The following is a 15023-nucleotide window of genomic DNA, read 5'->3' on the forward strand; positions in this document are numbered from 1 at the left end:
GAGAGAGAGAGAGAGAGAGAGAGAGAGAGAGAGAGAGAGAGAGAGAGGGAGAGAATCTCAAGCAGGAACCATGCTGAGCATGGAGCCCCATGTGGGGCTCTATCCCACCACCCTGGGATCATGACCTGAGCCAAATGCTCAACCAACCGAGCCACCCAGGCACGCCTCCTCACTTTTAAAATGTAGTTGATAATAGAATCCACCTGACAGAACCATTATGAAAGTTAAGTGAGTTAATTGATGTAATTCACTCAATACATTTATAGTTTGGTGTGCATAGGAACCACCTGGGAAGTTTATGTAACATATTTATGTTATGGGGTCTGTAGAAGTTGAAGAAATGATGCCCCCTAGGGCACCTAAATATATCTGGGGAGCAGTGGTAGCATGTAGTGTAGAATTTAATTAAGACTTTGTTTGAAAGTCTTACTTCCAGGCCACTTGGTCAGCGGGCCATTCCACCTTTGCCCTAGGGTAGTTCTCCTCAACCTCTTGCACTATTTTGCTGTGAAATACTTTTGGGTGTGTCCTTGTTTCTTTCTTTCTTTCTTTTTTTTTTTTTTTTAGTTTATTTTGGGAGAGAGAGCATGCACACAAGTGAAGAGGGACAGAGGGAAACAGAGGGGGAGAGAGAGAGAGAGAGAGAGAGAAAGAGAGAATACCAAGCAGGCTCCACACTGTCAGTGTGAAGCCTGATGTGGGGATCCATGTGGGGCTCGATCTCAGGAACCCTGAAATCATGACCTGAGCTGAAAACCAAGAGGTGGATGCTTAAAATGACTGAGCCACACAGGTGCCCCAGTGTGTTAGTTTCAATTAGGAGTATATCTGATTTAAAAGAAAAAATGCAGGGACACCTAGTGGCTCAGTCAGTTAAGTGTCTGACTTTGGCTCAGGTCATGATCTCACAATTCACGGGTTCAAGCCCCATGTAGGGCTCTCTGCTGTCAGCACAGAGCCCACTTCGGATGTTCTGTCTCCCTCCCTCTCTGCCCCTCCCCTGCTCTTGTTCTCTCTCTCAAAAGTAAATAAACATTTTGAAAAAAATAATAAAAGAAAAGAAAAAATGCAGTCACCCTTGTTCCTTTTGAGACTCTGGAGGATAGCTTGGTTATATTTTACTCTTTCAGCATTTTCAGTGCATTATTTTCTTTTAAAAAAAGCGGAATGGGTTACAATCAACAAAATGATAAAAGAAATGATGAGAACACAGAGAATGAATTAAAACATTTAAATAATAACAACAACAAAAAAACCCCAACACTTATTCATGTTTAAAGGAAGGATACTGGGGCGCCTGGGTGGCTCAGTCGGTTAAGCGTCTGACTTCGGCTCAGGTCATGATCTCGCGGTCCGTGAGTTCAAGCCCCTGTGCTGACTTCTCAGAGCCTGGAGCCTGTGTCATATTCTGTGTCTCCCTCTCTCTCTGCCCCTCCCCCATTCATGCTCTCTCTGTCTCAAAAATAAACGTTAAAAAAAATTTTTTTTTAAAAAAAAGGAAGGATACTATTAAAGGGCAAAACCTAAAACTAGGGAGAATAGGGCTCCTATCTGAAGTTAACATTAAGTAGGGCCTGTTTCTAGTGCAACAGCAAAAACCCCTCAAATTAGCTCAAGTACAAAGGTGATTTGTTGGCTCAAGTAACTGGGAAGTCCAGGGGTAAATTTGTCTTCAAGTACAAGTGGAAGTCAATGAAGTCATCGGGCCTTTCTCCAGTCCTTAGCTCTGCTTCTCCACACGTTCTTATTCTCAACCAAATACAGGTGTCTTCATGGGGCAGGAAGAATGGCCACCAGCAATTACTAATTCACATTCTCAGGGCTGATGACTCTAGGATGAGACCTCTCACCTACCAGCCACAATTAGTAAAATCCAATGAATTACACGAATTGCCTTAGTTTGGATCCCCAAAATAATTACTCTGGCCAAAAAGATGGGATTGTCTCAGAGGGTGGGCCTGGGTCATGTGCTGATCCCAGTGACCAGAAGTGGGGGGGGGAGGGTGATATCAGAAATCAAAAGTATGGGGGCACCTGGGTGGCTCGGTCAGTCAAGTGTCCAACTTGATCTCAGCTCTCGTCTTGATCTCAGGGTTGTGAGTTCAAGCCCCATGCTGGGCTCTGTGCTGGGCATGAAGCTTTAAAAAAAAAAAAAAATCAAAAGTATGTATGTAGGGGAAACACTGTAGAGTAACTCAGAATGCTGACTAAAACAAGCCTTCTAATGTGCATTACAGACACATATCTTTCTTCCTATATATAAAGTGTTTCAATCTAACATAATTCAACTGTTCCACACTTGCCTGAAAACACACTACTCACTCCTCAATGGGAGACAACTCAAAGACACATAACATTTCTATATTCCGTTCTGTGTACCATATTTCCAGGCTATTTGCATTCCTCCAAAACAGGCTTGGAAAGCAAGATAGGCAGCCAGGAACAAGAACTATATTAGTGTCTTTGCAACTTAATGCAATGGAAAGTCCAAATACTTTTTCTTTTCTTTTTTTTTTTTTTTTTTGGTCTTTTTATTTCTGAGAGAGAGAGAGAGAGCACAAGCAGGGGAGAGGCAGAGAGAGAGGGAGACAGAGCATCCGAAGGGGGCTCTGCGCTGACAGCTGAGAGCCTGGTGTGGGCTCCCCAGAAAATCCATATACTCTTTACTGAGCCCAAGTAAATGCTATTAATCTCCCTCTCCAAACTGAACTAAACTTATCAGAAAGCAGTTGCCTAAAAGTGTCCAACTTTTAAAAAAAGTTTTATTTATTTAAATAACCTGTATATCCAACAGGGCTCAAAGGGGCTCAAAGTCATGACCCTGAGTTCAAGAGTGGCACACTCTTGGGGCGCCTGGGTGGCGCAGTCGGTTAAGCGTCCGACTTCAGCCAGGTCACGATCTCGCGGTCCGGGAGTTCGAGCCCCGCGTCGGGCTCTGGGCTGATGGCTCAGAGCCTGGAGCCTGTTTCTGATTCTGTGTCTCCCTCTCTCTCTGCCCCTCCCCTGTTCATGCTCTGTCTCTCTCTGTCCCAAAAATAAATAAACGTTGAAAAAAAAAAATTTTTTTTTAATTAAAAAAAAAAAAAAGAGTGGCACACTCTTCTGACTGAGTCAGCCAGGCACCCCCAAAGTGTCCAACTATTAAAAGGTAAATTATTTTTCAACCCTTAGAGAGACACAAACTAAAACAAAAACTCCACATTATCTATTGCTCCAAGAAAATTAAATACATTTTCTAGTTCCCTAAAAACAAAACAATAAACTTCAATTAACCAAGAAATTTAAAAAATCTACGCCACATTTTAGGAATTAACAATGACTGTTAATTGGGGCACCTGAGTGGCTTAGTCGGTTAAGTGTCTGACTCTTGATTTCAGCTCAGGTCATGACTGCACGGCTGTGAGACTGAGCCCTACACTAGGCTCTGCGATGAGCATGGGGCCTGCTTAAGATTCTCTCTCTCCTTCCTTTTGCCCCTCCCCCACTCATGCTCTTTCTCTCTCTCTCTCAAAGAAAAAAACTTTCTCAAGTTTATGTTCAGCTGTTACAAGGATTATAACGGTCTTCTGTCTGAAGGGTTTATAGTACACTGAAATGGCAATTATGTTTGACTACTTTTCTGTATTGATTTATCTAGACACTATCAGCCCTGTGGGAAATGCTTAAACTTTCAGCCTTCACACATGGTAACACTGGGAAAATATCAGCAACAACCCCTTGTTGCCAGTGCTGGTTACTTTCTTATAGTAAATGACCCTGCACCTGTCTTCCTGGTTTGTGTGTTTATGAATCAATTATTGTTTGACAGAAGTGTTGCTGAAGGGTGTAACAATGACAAATTGGACCTCCACTTATAATGAGAATCTGGGGGCTATGTGCAAATAAAGGTTTGAGCAGAATATTTTTTGAATAATTGAGAATTACACACATGAATAAGTTTGGATATGAAAAATGTAGTCAGATGGAGGAAGCCCTTGATTCATCAGACAAATACCTTAAGAGAAAATACAATCATAGCTATACATTAAATCTGCTGCTTAAAATATGTTAAGGCTTTTAAGCAAAACAGGTTTTTAAACTCAAGGCAATCACTTGGTCCTTTGCTCACACTATTTTGAATGTATTTGTGTGAAAATTGGAGACTCCAAAAAGGCCAACAAACAGTTGTGAATGAGCAGTACTATTTTCTGATTCTTTGTGATCCATCGTAAGTTGTTATGAGGGGGAAAAAAAAGTTAATTGACCAAAATATAATGAGATTAGTGTCCACTGTCTTATAAGTTTTCCACTTAGGGTGTTGAGTACCATACTTTCAGCTCAAATTTTGAAGATAAATGTTTCTTTACACACACACACACACACCCCACTTTGGTCTTAAATGAAAATTTTTGTTGTAGATTGTAATGGCCACAACCTTAGGTATTTCATATTTTTGTAAAAATGATTTAGCAACAACGACAAGTTTTTTTTTCAAATGTTTATTTTTGAGAGAGTGTGGCCAGGGGAGGGACAGAGGATCCAAAGTGGGCTCTGCAGTGACAGCAGCGAGTCTGATGTGGGGCTTGAACTCATGAACTGCAAGATCATGACCCGAGCCGAAGTTGGATGCTCAACCAACTGAGCCACCCAAGTGCCCCAACAATAGCAAATTTTGATGTCCGAGCAAACTATTTGCTGGAGAAGTCAATCGCCCCTATGAACAGGTCTCCAGCTCTCGCAGATACATTTGCCTTTCAGGTGCTATTTACTTTGCATTTATATTAACATGATTGAATAAAGTGTCTTTCAAAATTCCAGTCATGCTGTACTAGTGAGTAGTGAAATCAAGATACAACCAGCATTTAAAATTTTTCTTTAGGAACATTCATAAACATAGAAAAGTAGAGGGAATAAAGTAAAATGAACTGCCATACACCCATCACCCATATACAATGATTATCAAGACATTATCACATATTTTCTTACATAACCACACAACCCATTGTCACACCTAAAAAGTTAGCAATAATTCCTGGTATTGTGCAATATACTTCAAATGTCTAAATCATGTTTTCTTGAACTGGTTTGTTCAAATTAGATCAATCAGCATTTTTTAAAAAAGCAAAATAGGAGAAAACAGATGAGTGAATATCCAAGGGCATCATATGTAGTAAGGCTCGTTATTGTTTTATGGAATTTCTTTTTGTATGTGTATATTTGTGTTGTTTGTAAAACGTATTTCCTTACCACTGGCCCTGGTCACCAGAAGCATGAAAGCCATTGGTTTAGTGTTCCTCTCCTCTGCAGATTTTGGTATCCAAAACACTTTCTGTAGTTTAAGGATGTATACACAAGAAGGAGAGCTCTGTATCTTTGCTCCTGCCGTTCCCTCTGCCTAGAACTCCCCTCACCACCATGTCTACCATTTCGTATCTTCCCCAGCCTCCAAGGGCTGAAATGTCATTCCCATCATGGAGCCTTTTTCTGTTCTCCTGCCCAGCTGTCACTTGGCTTGCCTCTTCTTTTTTGCACTCATCACACTGCCTTTGGTAATGGTTATCTGGATACAATATGTGTTTTATCCCACCATATAAATTAAGCTCATTACGTGTATGATGCAGAACGTCTTTGCCTTGAGATGTTACTTGCTCTGTGCTTTGTTAACACTAAGCACTTAACAACTGAATAAACTGAGTTAGGAGTTTGAGACATGAGCTATATTAGGCAGGGTCAAAAAACCAGACCCCAAGGAGAGACCAGAGAAGAACCCAAACTTATGAGGTTTAGACTAGATCATAAGAAGCAACAACAATGGTAGCTACATCATTCTTCAGAGCTTCCTATATGACTGCTACTGTAAGAACTTCACTTATTTTATCTAGTATTTCCCAAAAATTCTGGAAGGGTATCACCAGCCTTACATATAAGAAACCAAGCAACTGGGGTGACTGGATGGCTCAGTTGGTTAAGCATTGGACTTTGGCTCAGGTCATGATTTCATGGTTTGTGAGTTTGAGCCCCGCGTCAGGTGAGCTCAAACCCCGCTTCTGGGGAGTATGAGCCTCCCCCTTTGGGTGAGCCATGCTTCTCTCTTTTTTCCTCTCTACCCTTCTCTGCCCCTCGTGGGATTCTCTCTCTCTCTCTCTCTCTGCCTCCTGCTCACTTGTGCCCTCTCTCTCTCTCTCTCAAAATAAACAAAAGAAACTAAGCAGTTAAGTACTTTTGCAAAGTCTAGCACCTAATCTGTCCTTTCTTTTCTTTCTTTTTTTAAATGCTTATTTATTTTCAAAAGTGAATGAGAGAGAGATAGAAAGCAAGCAGGGAGGGACACAGAGAGAGTGAGACACAGAATCCAAAGCAGGCTCCAGGCTCTGAGCTGTCAGCATAGGGCCTGATGTGGGGCTTGAACTCACCAACCGTGAGATCATGACCTGAGCCAAAGTCGGACGCTTAACCAACTGAGCCACCCAGGCACCCCCCAAGCTGTCCTTCCTAATAAGATTCTGTTCTGAGGCTATTCCATTCACTGGGATAAGGACTCTAAATTTTTAACCAACATTTGAATCCATTTCATAGTTCAGGATAAACTAAGGGCAAAACCAAGGATGATCAACCTCGACTTCTCTTCCAATTTGCCAGTTTCTGGAGTCTAAAGAATTTGGAGAAGAATTAGGCAAGTTTGAACTGAAAAACAAGCAAACACCACTCTTTTCCTCTTACACACACATGCATGCACGCGCACACACACACACACACACACAGCCACACACATACGTGTGTGTATGTACCTTGCATGTGTTAGCTATTCATCCTTCAGACCACAATCTAACAATCCTTTCTCTGGTAATCTTTTTGACTCCCAGGTGAGGTATATTCTCTCATGGAAACATGTCTCTTTCCCTCAGAACACCTGTCTCAGTGTGTAACTCATTTAGTGTGATTATTTGATTAATAACTGCTTTGCCCTTTTGGATACAAGTTCCTACACCATAAGGACAACTACTGTTTTGGCCCATCATATTTTTTCTAGCACTTAACTGCTGCTTGACAGATCTCAGGTGTTCAATAAATAGGGATGTTCACGAATGAATAAATGCCTCGGCAAATTTCATCAGTAGTTGCTTCATACTTTAAGAGGAAGCCTGGTACAGCAACAGAAAGAATGTTGGTTCGGAATGAAGGGTTTGGGGGCTAGAAACAATGAGAAGAGAACATCATCCATTCTCGCCACTACCTCTACCAGCCTTGCTGCATCTGTTAACCACATACCTTGTCTTTCCTTCTGTGACAATGGCTGGAACGTCTGGATTCTTATCTAAGTCAACCCCTTCATGGCTCAGGCAGTTGAGTGTCTGACTCTTGATTTTGGCTCAGGTCATGATCTCAGGGTCGTGGGATCAAGCCTCACATCAGGCTCCACAGTGAGCATGGAGCCTGCTTGGGATTTTCTCTCTTCCCCACTTGCACATGTGTGCTCTTTCTCACTCTAAAATTTAAAAGAAAAATTTTAAGATTAAAAAAAAAATTTAAACTCAACCCCTTCACTTTGTACTGGATCCTATTCCCTCCTGCCTCCTCAATGTACTCGTTCTCTTTTCTCATGCATTATCACATTTTCACTCCCTACTGCAGCCCCATCCAATAGAATTTTCTAAGATGATGGAAATGTTCTCTGTTGTGCTGTGTTGTTCAGTATGGTAGCTACTACCCACTTGAGTACTTGAATAGCTATTGAGTACTTGCAATGTGGTTAATCACTGAGGAACTAAATTTTGAAAAGTTTATTTAATTTACGCTCCTGGGTGTCTCAGCCGGTTTTAATGAAGTTAAAAACTTAAAAAAAAATAAGTTTATTTAATTTAAACAAACTTTGTTATGTACAGATGACTTCTGTCAACATCAAACATGTTATTTTTTCCATCTTAAAAAATATAACCTCTCTTGACTCCACACTACTTCTAGATATCCCATTCTCTGCTCCCTCCTTCACAACATATTCTACAAACTGTTTGTCTATGCTCCCTGTATCCAAGTTCCCTTCCTTTATGTATGTTTTAAAAGTTTATTTATTTGTTTTGACAGAGAGAGCACACGTGCAAACAGGGAAGGGGCAGAGAGAGAGGGGGAGAGAGAGAGAGAATCTCAAGCAGGTTCCACGCTGTCAGCACAGAGCCTGACATGGGGCTCAATCCTCAAACCGTGAGATCATTACCTGAGCCAAAATCAAGAGTTGGACACAACCGACTGAGCCGCCCAGGTGCCCCCTTCCTTCGTGTACTCTTAAACTTACTTCAACCTATCTTTTGACTCAACATGTCACCCAAATGATGCTCTTCTCAGCATCACCAGGGACCTCTGTGTTGCCAATTCCTATGGTCAATGTTGAGTTTTCATTTTACCCGAACTAACAGCAACATTTTACATGGGTGTTAATTCCTTTCTTGAAAGACTTGCCTGTCTGTTATTTGGGATTTTACCTCTCTTTCTCTCTTTCCCTCTCTCTCTCTCTCTCAGTTCTCCTCCTACCTCTCTGGCTATTGTTCCTGTTTCTTGTGCTGGATTTTCACCTTTGCATCCTCCAAATAATGAAATGGCACAAGCCTCAGTCCTTAAACCTCATTTCTCATCTAGATTTTCTTTCTAGATGCTTTCATCCACCTCCATGGCTTCAAATATTATAAGCGGTGGATGCCCAAAACATATCTCTAGCTCTGAACTCCTTGCATATCCTATAGCAAACCCCCTACTGAAACCTTACATTTGGATGTCTACAAGGCACCTCAAACTTCATATTCTGTAAGATCATTTTTGATTCAGCTTTTAAATCTGCTCTTCCCTGAGTCTTTCACATTTTAATCAGTGCCATCTCCATCTTTCTAATTGCCAGGCTCCAAATTTTGGAGACATCCTTGACTGATATCCTACAGCCAATCCATCAGTATATTCTCTTTGTCCTACTATTTTTTTTTTTAATTTTTTTTTCAACGTTTATTTATTTTGGGGACAGAGAGAGACAGAGCATGAACGGGGGAGGGGCAGAGAGAGAGGGAGACACAGAATCGGAAACAGGCTCCAGGCTCTGAGCCATCAGCCCAGAGCCTGACGCGGGGCTCGAACTCCCGGACCGCGAGATCGTGACCTGGCTGAAGTCGGACGCCTAACCGACTGTGCCACCCAGGCGCCCCTGTCCTACTATTTAAATAAAGTAAGAACCTGACCTTTTCCCATTGCCTCACCTGCTACCACCCCCTAGTTCAAGCATACTAGGGCTAGTCTGGATTATTGCAAGAGCCTCCTAACTGGTCTCCCTACTTTTATTTACCTTTACCCCCTTAAAATCACCTCTACAAACAGCAGCCAGAGTGATCCTTTAAAAATGCAAATGTAGGGTCTGTTGGGTGGCTAAGGTCATGATCTCATGGTGAGATTGAGCACCACATCTGGCTGGGTGCAAATAGCACAGAGTCTGCTTGGGATTCTCTCTCTCCTTGTCTCTCTGCCCCTCCCCTGCTCTCTCTCTCTCTCAAAATAAATAAACATTAAAAAATGTTTCAAATAAATAAATAAATAATGCAAATGAACTCATATCACAGCAAGACACCAAGCTTTCCAATGGTTTTCCATCTTTTTCTGAATAAAAATCAAAGTCCTTACAGCAGCCTATAATATCCTGCATAATCTGGCCCCCAACTACCTCAGATCTCCAGGCTCACTCTCCCTCCCCTCCCTGCCTTTGTCTTTCCTTTAATCCACATGGTCCTCCTTGCTGTTCTTTGAAGGGCCTGAATATGCCACCTTCAATCTCTTTATACTGATTTATTTACTTATTTAAACATCTTATTTTTGAGAGAGAGACCGAGTGTGGGTGGGGAAGGGGCAGAGAGAGAGGGAGACACAGAATCTGAAGCAGGTTCCAAGTTCTGAGCTGTCAGCACCCAGGCGGATGCACAGCTCGAACCCACAAACCACGAGATCATAAACTGAGCCGAGGTCAGATGCTCAACCGACTGAGCCACCCAGGTGCCCCTATGCTGATTTATTTTACATGGCAGTTCTTATCTATCTTTCCAAACTAAACTTTGGAGCCCTTAATCAGAGTTCAGACTTGGACTGTTTTGTTCCCTGCTGGATTCCCATCTCAAAACAGTGCATAGCCCTGAATAGGTGTTCAATAAATCAGTGTTGAGTTAATTATACTACTAATGCCTAGTAGTATAACCCAGAGTAAATCATTTAGCCTTTCTTGTACCTCATTTTCCTAGAGATAATCTAGGTAATCTCAAAATGCTCATTTACTCAATAAATATTTAATGCTGTCTACTGTGTGCCTGGCACTGAGTAGGTGCTTCACCTACAAGGAAAGGTCACAGTCCCTGCGGTCAAGGAGCTGGATGTTGAGTGGGATAACCAGCCACACGGGGAATTACCATGGAGGGCTTCCAGCGAAAACTTCTGAGTGTTCACCAGGGAATGGGTAGGATTCAGTTACGTGAAGAGGGAGTGGAAGCCTGTTCCTGGCTTCCCTCGTGTGCATGGGGAACCCTTCCAGACTAAACCTTGTAAAGGCTAGGACCTCCAAATCCCCAGATTTGGCTCCAGTCTCTTAATCCTATCGTTACCTTACCTCCGATGCTGGTGCTTTTACTGAACGAAGAAGCGGAGTGGGAGTTGGGGGTAGAGAGTTCAGTTCCAGCTTTAAAACTATCCGACCTTGGTCAGCAACCCCTCTTTCATAAAGCGAGGCACTGGTAATGGACTTAGGCCCAGACATGCGTATCCTTTTACACTGTTCTCAAGCCCCAATAACACAAATCTCATCCTATTAACCTTAGAGGTCCTTAGCACAGCGCAAAGGTCCTCAACGTTTTTTCCGTCTCGCATTTCTCAGAGCTTTCCTAACAATACGTTCCAGTCGGCGCCAAGCCAAGACGGCTAAACGTCGGCGACGACGTCGGCGCACGCCCGCGAATTGTCCCACACTCTGGGACTTTCACGGTCGGCTCTTCTCTAGAGTTCCCGGGTGTCCTTGCTAGTTGGCCCCCCGCAAGCCCCTGCGCTCACCTGGGAGGAGTTGACCTCTTCTGACTCTACCAACTGAAAAGCGCAGGGGTGGACGCACTGATCATGCTGGGAGGAAGGCTAGAAAACGAAAACAGAACCTCTCTCAAATAATCAGTCAAGTCTCATTATTAATAGCACATCGCATGGGGCTCATTTGTCCTCAGAGAAATAGGTTTATACGCCTTCAAAGTGAAAACAACGCGTGGCTCCCCCTACGTCTGGCGCGCCCAGCCTTTGGTCTCTTCCGCGCCGGGCGACCCCGCGATCACGTGCTCCCCCATTCCCTCTCGCCGAGCGTGCATCTGCCTTGGGGACGGCCGAGCCATGGCAGCCCTGCTGAGATCCGCCCGCTGGCTCCTCCGGGCCGGGACGACCCCGCGCCTCCCGCTATCCCTGCGCCTCCTGGCAGGTGGCGCGAGCCGGCTGCACGCCGCCCCTTTTCTGCCCGCCGCCCGCGCCGGGCCGGTCGCCGGGTGAGTGTCCATGCTCTGCCCCCGTCCTCCTGCAGCGCGGGCGTCCCCCGGGATCGTGACGCGCTGGTGGGGGCCAGGTCCGCCTGTCCCTCTCCGTCGCTCTAGGGGCCAAGCGTCCTGGGGGTCTTAGACCCCCTTCCCCACAGGGGGTTTACTGCTGACAGGGTCGGTCGACTTCGGAAGGTCATGGCCGTGTGCATGGTTTGCTTCCGGCATGGATTCTGCCCTCGCCTAGGACTGGGTCGTCCTGCCCTCCGGCTACCAGCGGCCTATGAAGCTGGGGGCTGAGGGGTGGGCTTTGAACGCGGCTGCTGGGATCGGGTGTTACTCTTCTCCTTGGGATTGACCCGGCTTGTGTGCTGTCCCACGTGGGAACATTATCGGTGATCAGTAATCAGCTAGGACGTGTATTTCGAGAGGTTTATTGTGGGGGGACGGGAGGAATAGGTTGGGAACTTGGGTGAGCTAGGGATCATTTAGAGAGGGACGTTTAATTATTACCAGCTTGGGCTTTTGCATGCATTTTCTGGAGTGGGGTTTTCCCCTAGCTATTTACAAGAGTGTGGTATGAGTTGGGAATTGTCACAGTAGGGCTCTGTAAAAGTGTTAGTGGATGAATAAGTGAACACGTGGAAGGGAAGTTAAATTCCCAGTGGGTGTCAGTGTGTGAACGGATGCTCTGATGGATTGAGGTTTATCAGGAGATAGGTCAGACATAGACTTGGAAGTAGGGGGGATTAGGAACTTTGATGGAAAAGTGTTACGAGTAGTATTCTGACCCACCTAAGAAGGGGAGATGGGCACTGAGCTTTTAAAATAGGAGAAAAAGTGATTTTGAAAGACTGTTTATAGATAAAAAGTACTTTGGGAGACAACAGGACTAAGTGCTAAGGATTTGCTATTGGACAAGTTACTCAACATTTCTAGACCTCAGTGTCCTCAGTTAGATGGAGTGGTAATAACATTGGTAGTACCGCATGAGATTATCTATAAAAAGCACTTAACATAGGACCTGGTACTTAGTGCTTTATTAGTTATTACACTAGTAATAACTATGATTACATGGATCTTTGTGAAGCAGCCTGGAAACTTACTCTCTGCATAAAATTATATGGAGGAAACATTTTATGACTTCTTAAGGAGTCAGTTACAGATCTTTGGAGTGTAGCCTACTTGTAACTTATGGCCTGCCTGGGTTGTTCTCATTAGGCCTGCAACAGCTAACCTCAGGAGCCATGCCTCTGCTTCCACAGAACTGCATTTCTTTGCTTTCCAAGACTTTATTTTGAGAAAGTTGTGCCAATTACTCTTAATTTTTTTAATCCTTAACTATTCCTGTGAGCCCAGAGGAGGGTCGATATTATCTTTCACCTTCACTGTTGCATTTGTGGAAAACAATAGAACACAATCGGTAGAAAGAGTATTGGTCTCAGTGTTCATCAGACCTGGATTCTATTTACTTGCTACATAATCTTACCTAACCTAACCTCTTTGAGTCTCAATTTCATGAGACTCTGTAAAGTAAAGGTAACAAGGTACTTTCTGTAAAGTAAAGGTAACAAGGCTTTTCTCCCTTCTTTGCAAAGCTGATTTCTTGTCATTCAGGATTCAACTTAAACACTGTTTCTTCAGAGAAGGCTTACCTCAACATTCACTCTAAAAAACTATCCTATTTTTGTTTTAGGTGGTGTGTCTGACTTGTTTGTTTCCTTAGTAGAGAAAGTGAATTGCATAAGAGCAGGACTTTGTCTTGCTCCCCACTGTGTGCTGAGCTCATAGCAAGCAATAAAGAAGTATTCCCTCTTTCTCTTGCACTCTTAACAATCCTTTTATACAGTCTCATGTAAGCATGCCCACATCTTTCCCGCCTGGAAAACAAAACCTTTCCTAGAACTCTGGACTTAACTGTAGATGCTTACCAGTTTTCTTTCCCTGTTCGTATTCCTGTCTCCTTTATTTCCTCTCTTTGTGTTCACTCTTTCACCCACTGCAGTCACACTACTGGTAAAAGCTATCGTTGCCTTATTACTTTTTTCTTGTACATTTTTAAATTATAAAACTCGTGCCTTGAGCAATTGCAAAATAGAGAGGGGATAGTTATAAATTAAAAGTCACTGTTGGGCGCTTGGCTCAGTTGGTGGAGTGTGCAGCTCTTGATCTCTTGATGTGAGTTTGAGCTCCACATTGGATATAGAGATTACTTAAAAATAAACTCTTAAAAAAAAGTTATCCTTAATTCTATCACCCAGAGAGAGCCATTGAGATATATATGTCTTTTGTGTATGGATGTTTGTATGTATGTATGTATGTATACATAATTTATATATGTGTAGATGAAAGTTTATTTCATTTTTTTCCCCAGGGACTTCTTAATTACCAGACCCACTTTTAAGGCCTTGAGCTCTGGCATATTACCCTGTGTCCCATTTTGCCCTTCATGAGACCCTTTGCTTTGCATGAGTCTTTCATGATTCTCTTCTCTTTAGGATTTTTCTCACCTGCTTTGTTGCTTCCTTTTTCTTCACTTCATCTCTTAAATGCTGATGTGTTGGGTTTATCACTCCCTACCTACCTATCTGATCATGGTGTTTTTTTCTCTTCCTGGATATAGACACCTCCAGTGGTTAAACTACTTGTGCCTCAAACCCATCAAATCTCAAGCTGGACTCATGTTTCCTCTCAAATCTGTTCCTTGTGTATTCCCTGTTTTAGTGAATGTTGCCATTTCTATCTGCTTCCTAGAGGTTTTTCATTCTTATTTCATTGACATCTTTCTTTGAAGGTAAGGACTTTGTTTTATTCTTTTTGCCTCCTCTAGTGGCTGACTTCATGGCTCATAGTAGTATGGGTGTCAGATATTTGTTGGGTAAATCAGTGAAAATCTTAGACATGGAGGAAGGAATATCATGACACGCAGAGAAGTTTGAAGGGATATTTAATCCATGCATATAGTGTGGCAAACCTCCACACGTTCACCCCAGTCTTGATTTCCTAGAATGTCCTGGGAAGGACAGATGAGTATCATTGAGTAAAATTATTAGAGTTTATTAATTTGTTTTCAAAATTCAAGCGCCAAAAAGTATATACTTTTATATTCTTTAGTCTTGCTTTTCATTTCCCATTTCAGCACTTTTTTTTTCATTTTTTTAGACAATTGTTTTCTTAAAAACCAGCTCTTAGCTTATCTTTTTGGGGAATTTGAGGGGCAAACCCTATTGCTTTCCCACAGACTCTCTTTTTCTCACACTTCTGGATCAGAAACTGCTTATATTTTCTTGTGAGACTTTTTTAGGCCTCTGTGCTTCAGAGGAAAGATAAGCTTTGAATCAAATCAATTTGGAAGTGGATCTCGATTGATGTTTGGCTTAAAGGTGAAGAGCACATATTGCCCTGTGACAGAAAGATGTGACTTCTCAAGTTGGAAGGAAAGAAAACTTTCCCTTGTTTATTTTTTAATAAGACAAGAATCTTAACAAATATTAAGAGTCTGGGTCCCATGGGGCGCCTGGG

At 42.9% G+C, this 15023-nt stretch overlaps 1 protein-coding gene across 1 annotated transcript in view; it reads left to right on the plus strand.

Moving 5' to 3' along the window:
* Nucleotides 1-11320: 11320 nt before the first annotated feature.
* Nucleotides 11321-15023, plus strand: part of LRPPRC (leucine rich pentatricopeptide repeat containing) — a 106365-nt gene continuing 102662 nt past the window's right edge. Inside the window, exon 1 of the mRNA XM_040453885.1 lies at nucleotides 11321-11513. Coding sequence (XP_040309819.1) covers nucleotides 11365-11513 — 149 coding nt within the window. The 5' untranslated portion in view covers nucleotides 11321-11364. The remainder of the gene's footprint in view (nucleotides 11514-15023) is intronic.

This window comes from Herpailurus yagouaroundi, unplaced genomic scaffold, assembly GCF_014898765.1.
Source record: "Herpailurus yagouaroundi ecotype Mexico unplaced genomic scaffold, PumYag 210, whole genome shotgun sequence".
Taxonomy (NCBI): domain Eukaryota; kingdom Metazoa; phylum Chordata; class Mammalia; order Carnivora; family Felidae; genus Herpailurus; species Herpailurus yagouaroundi.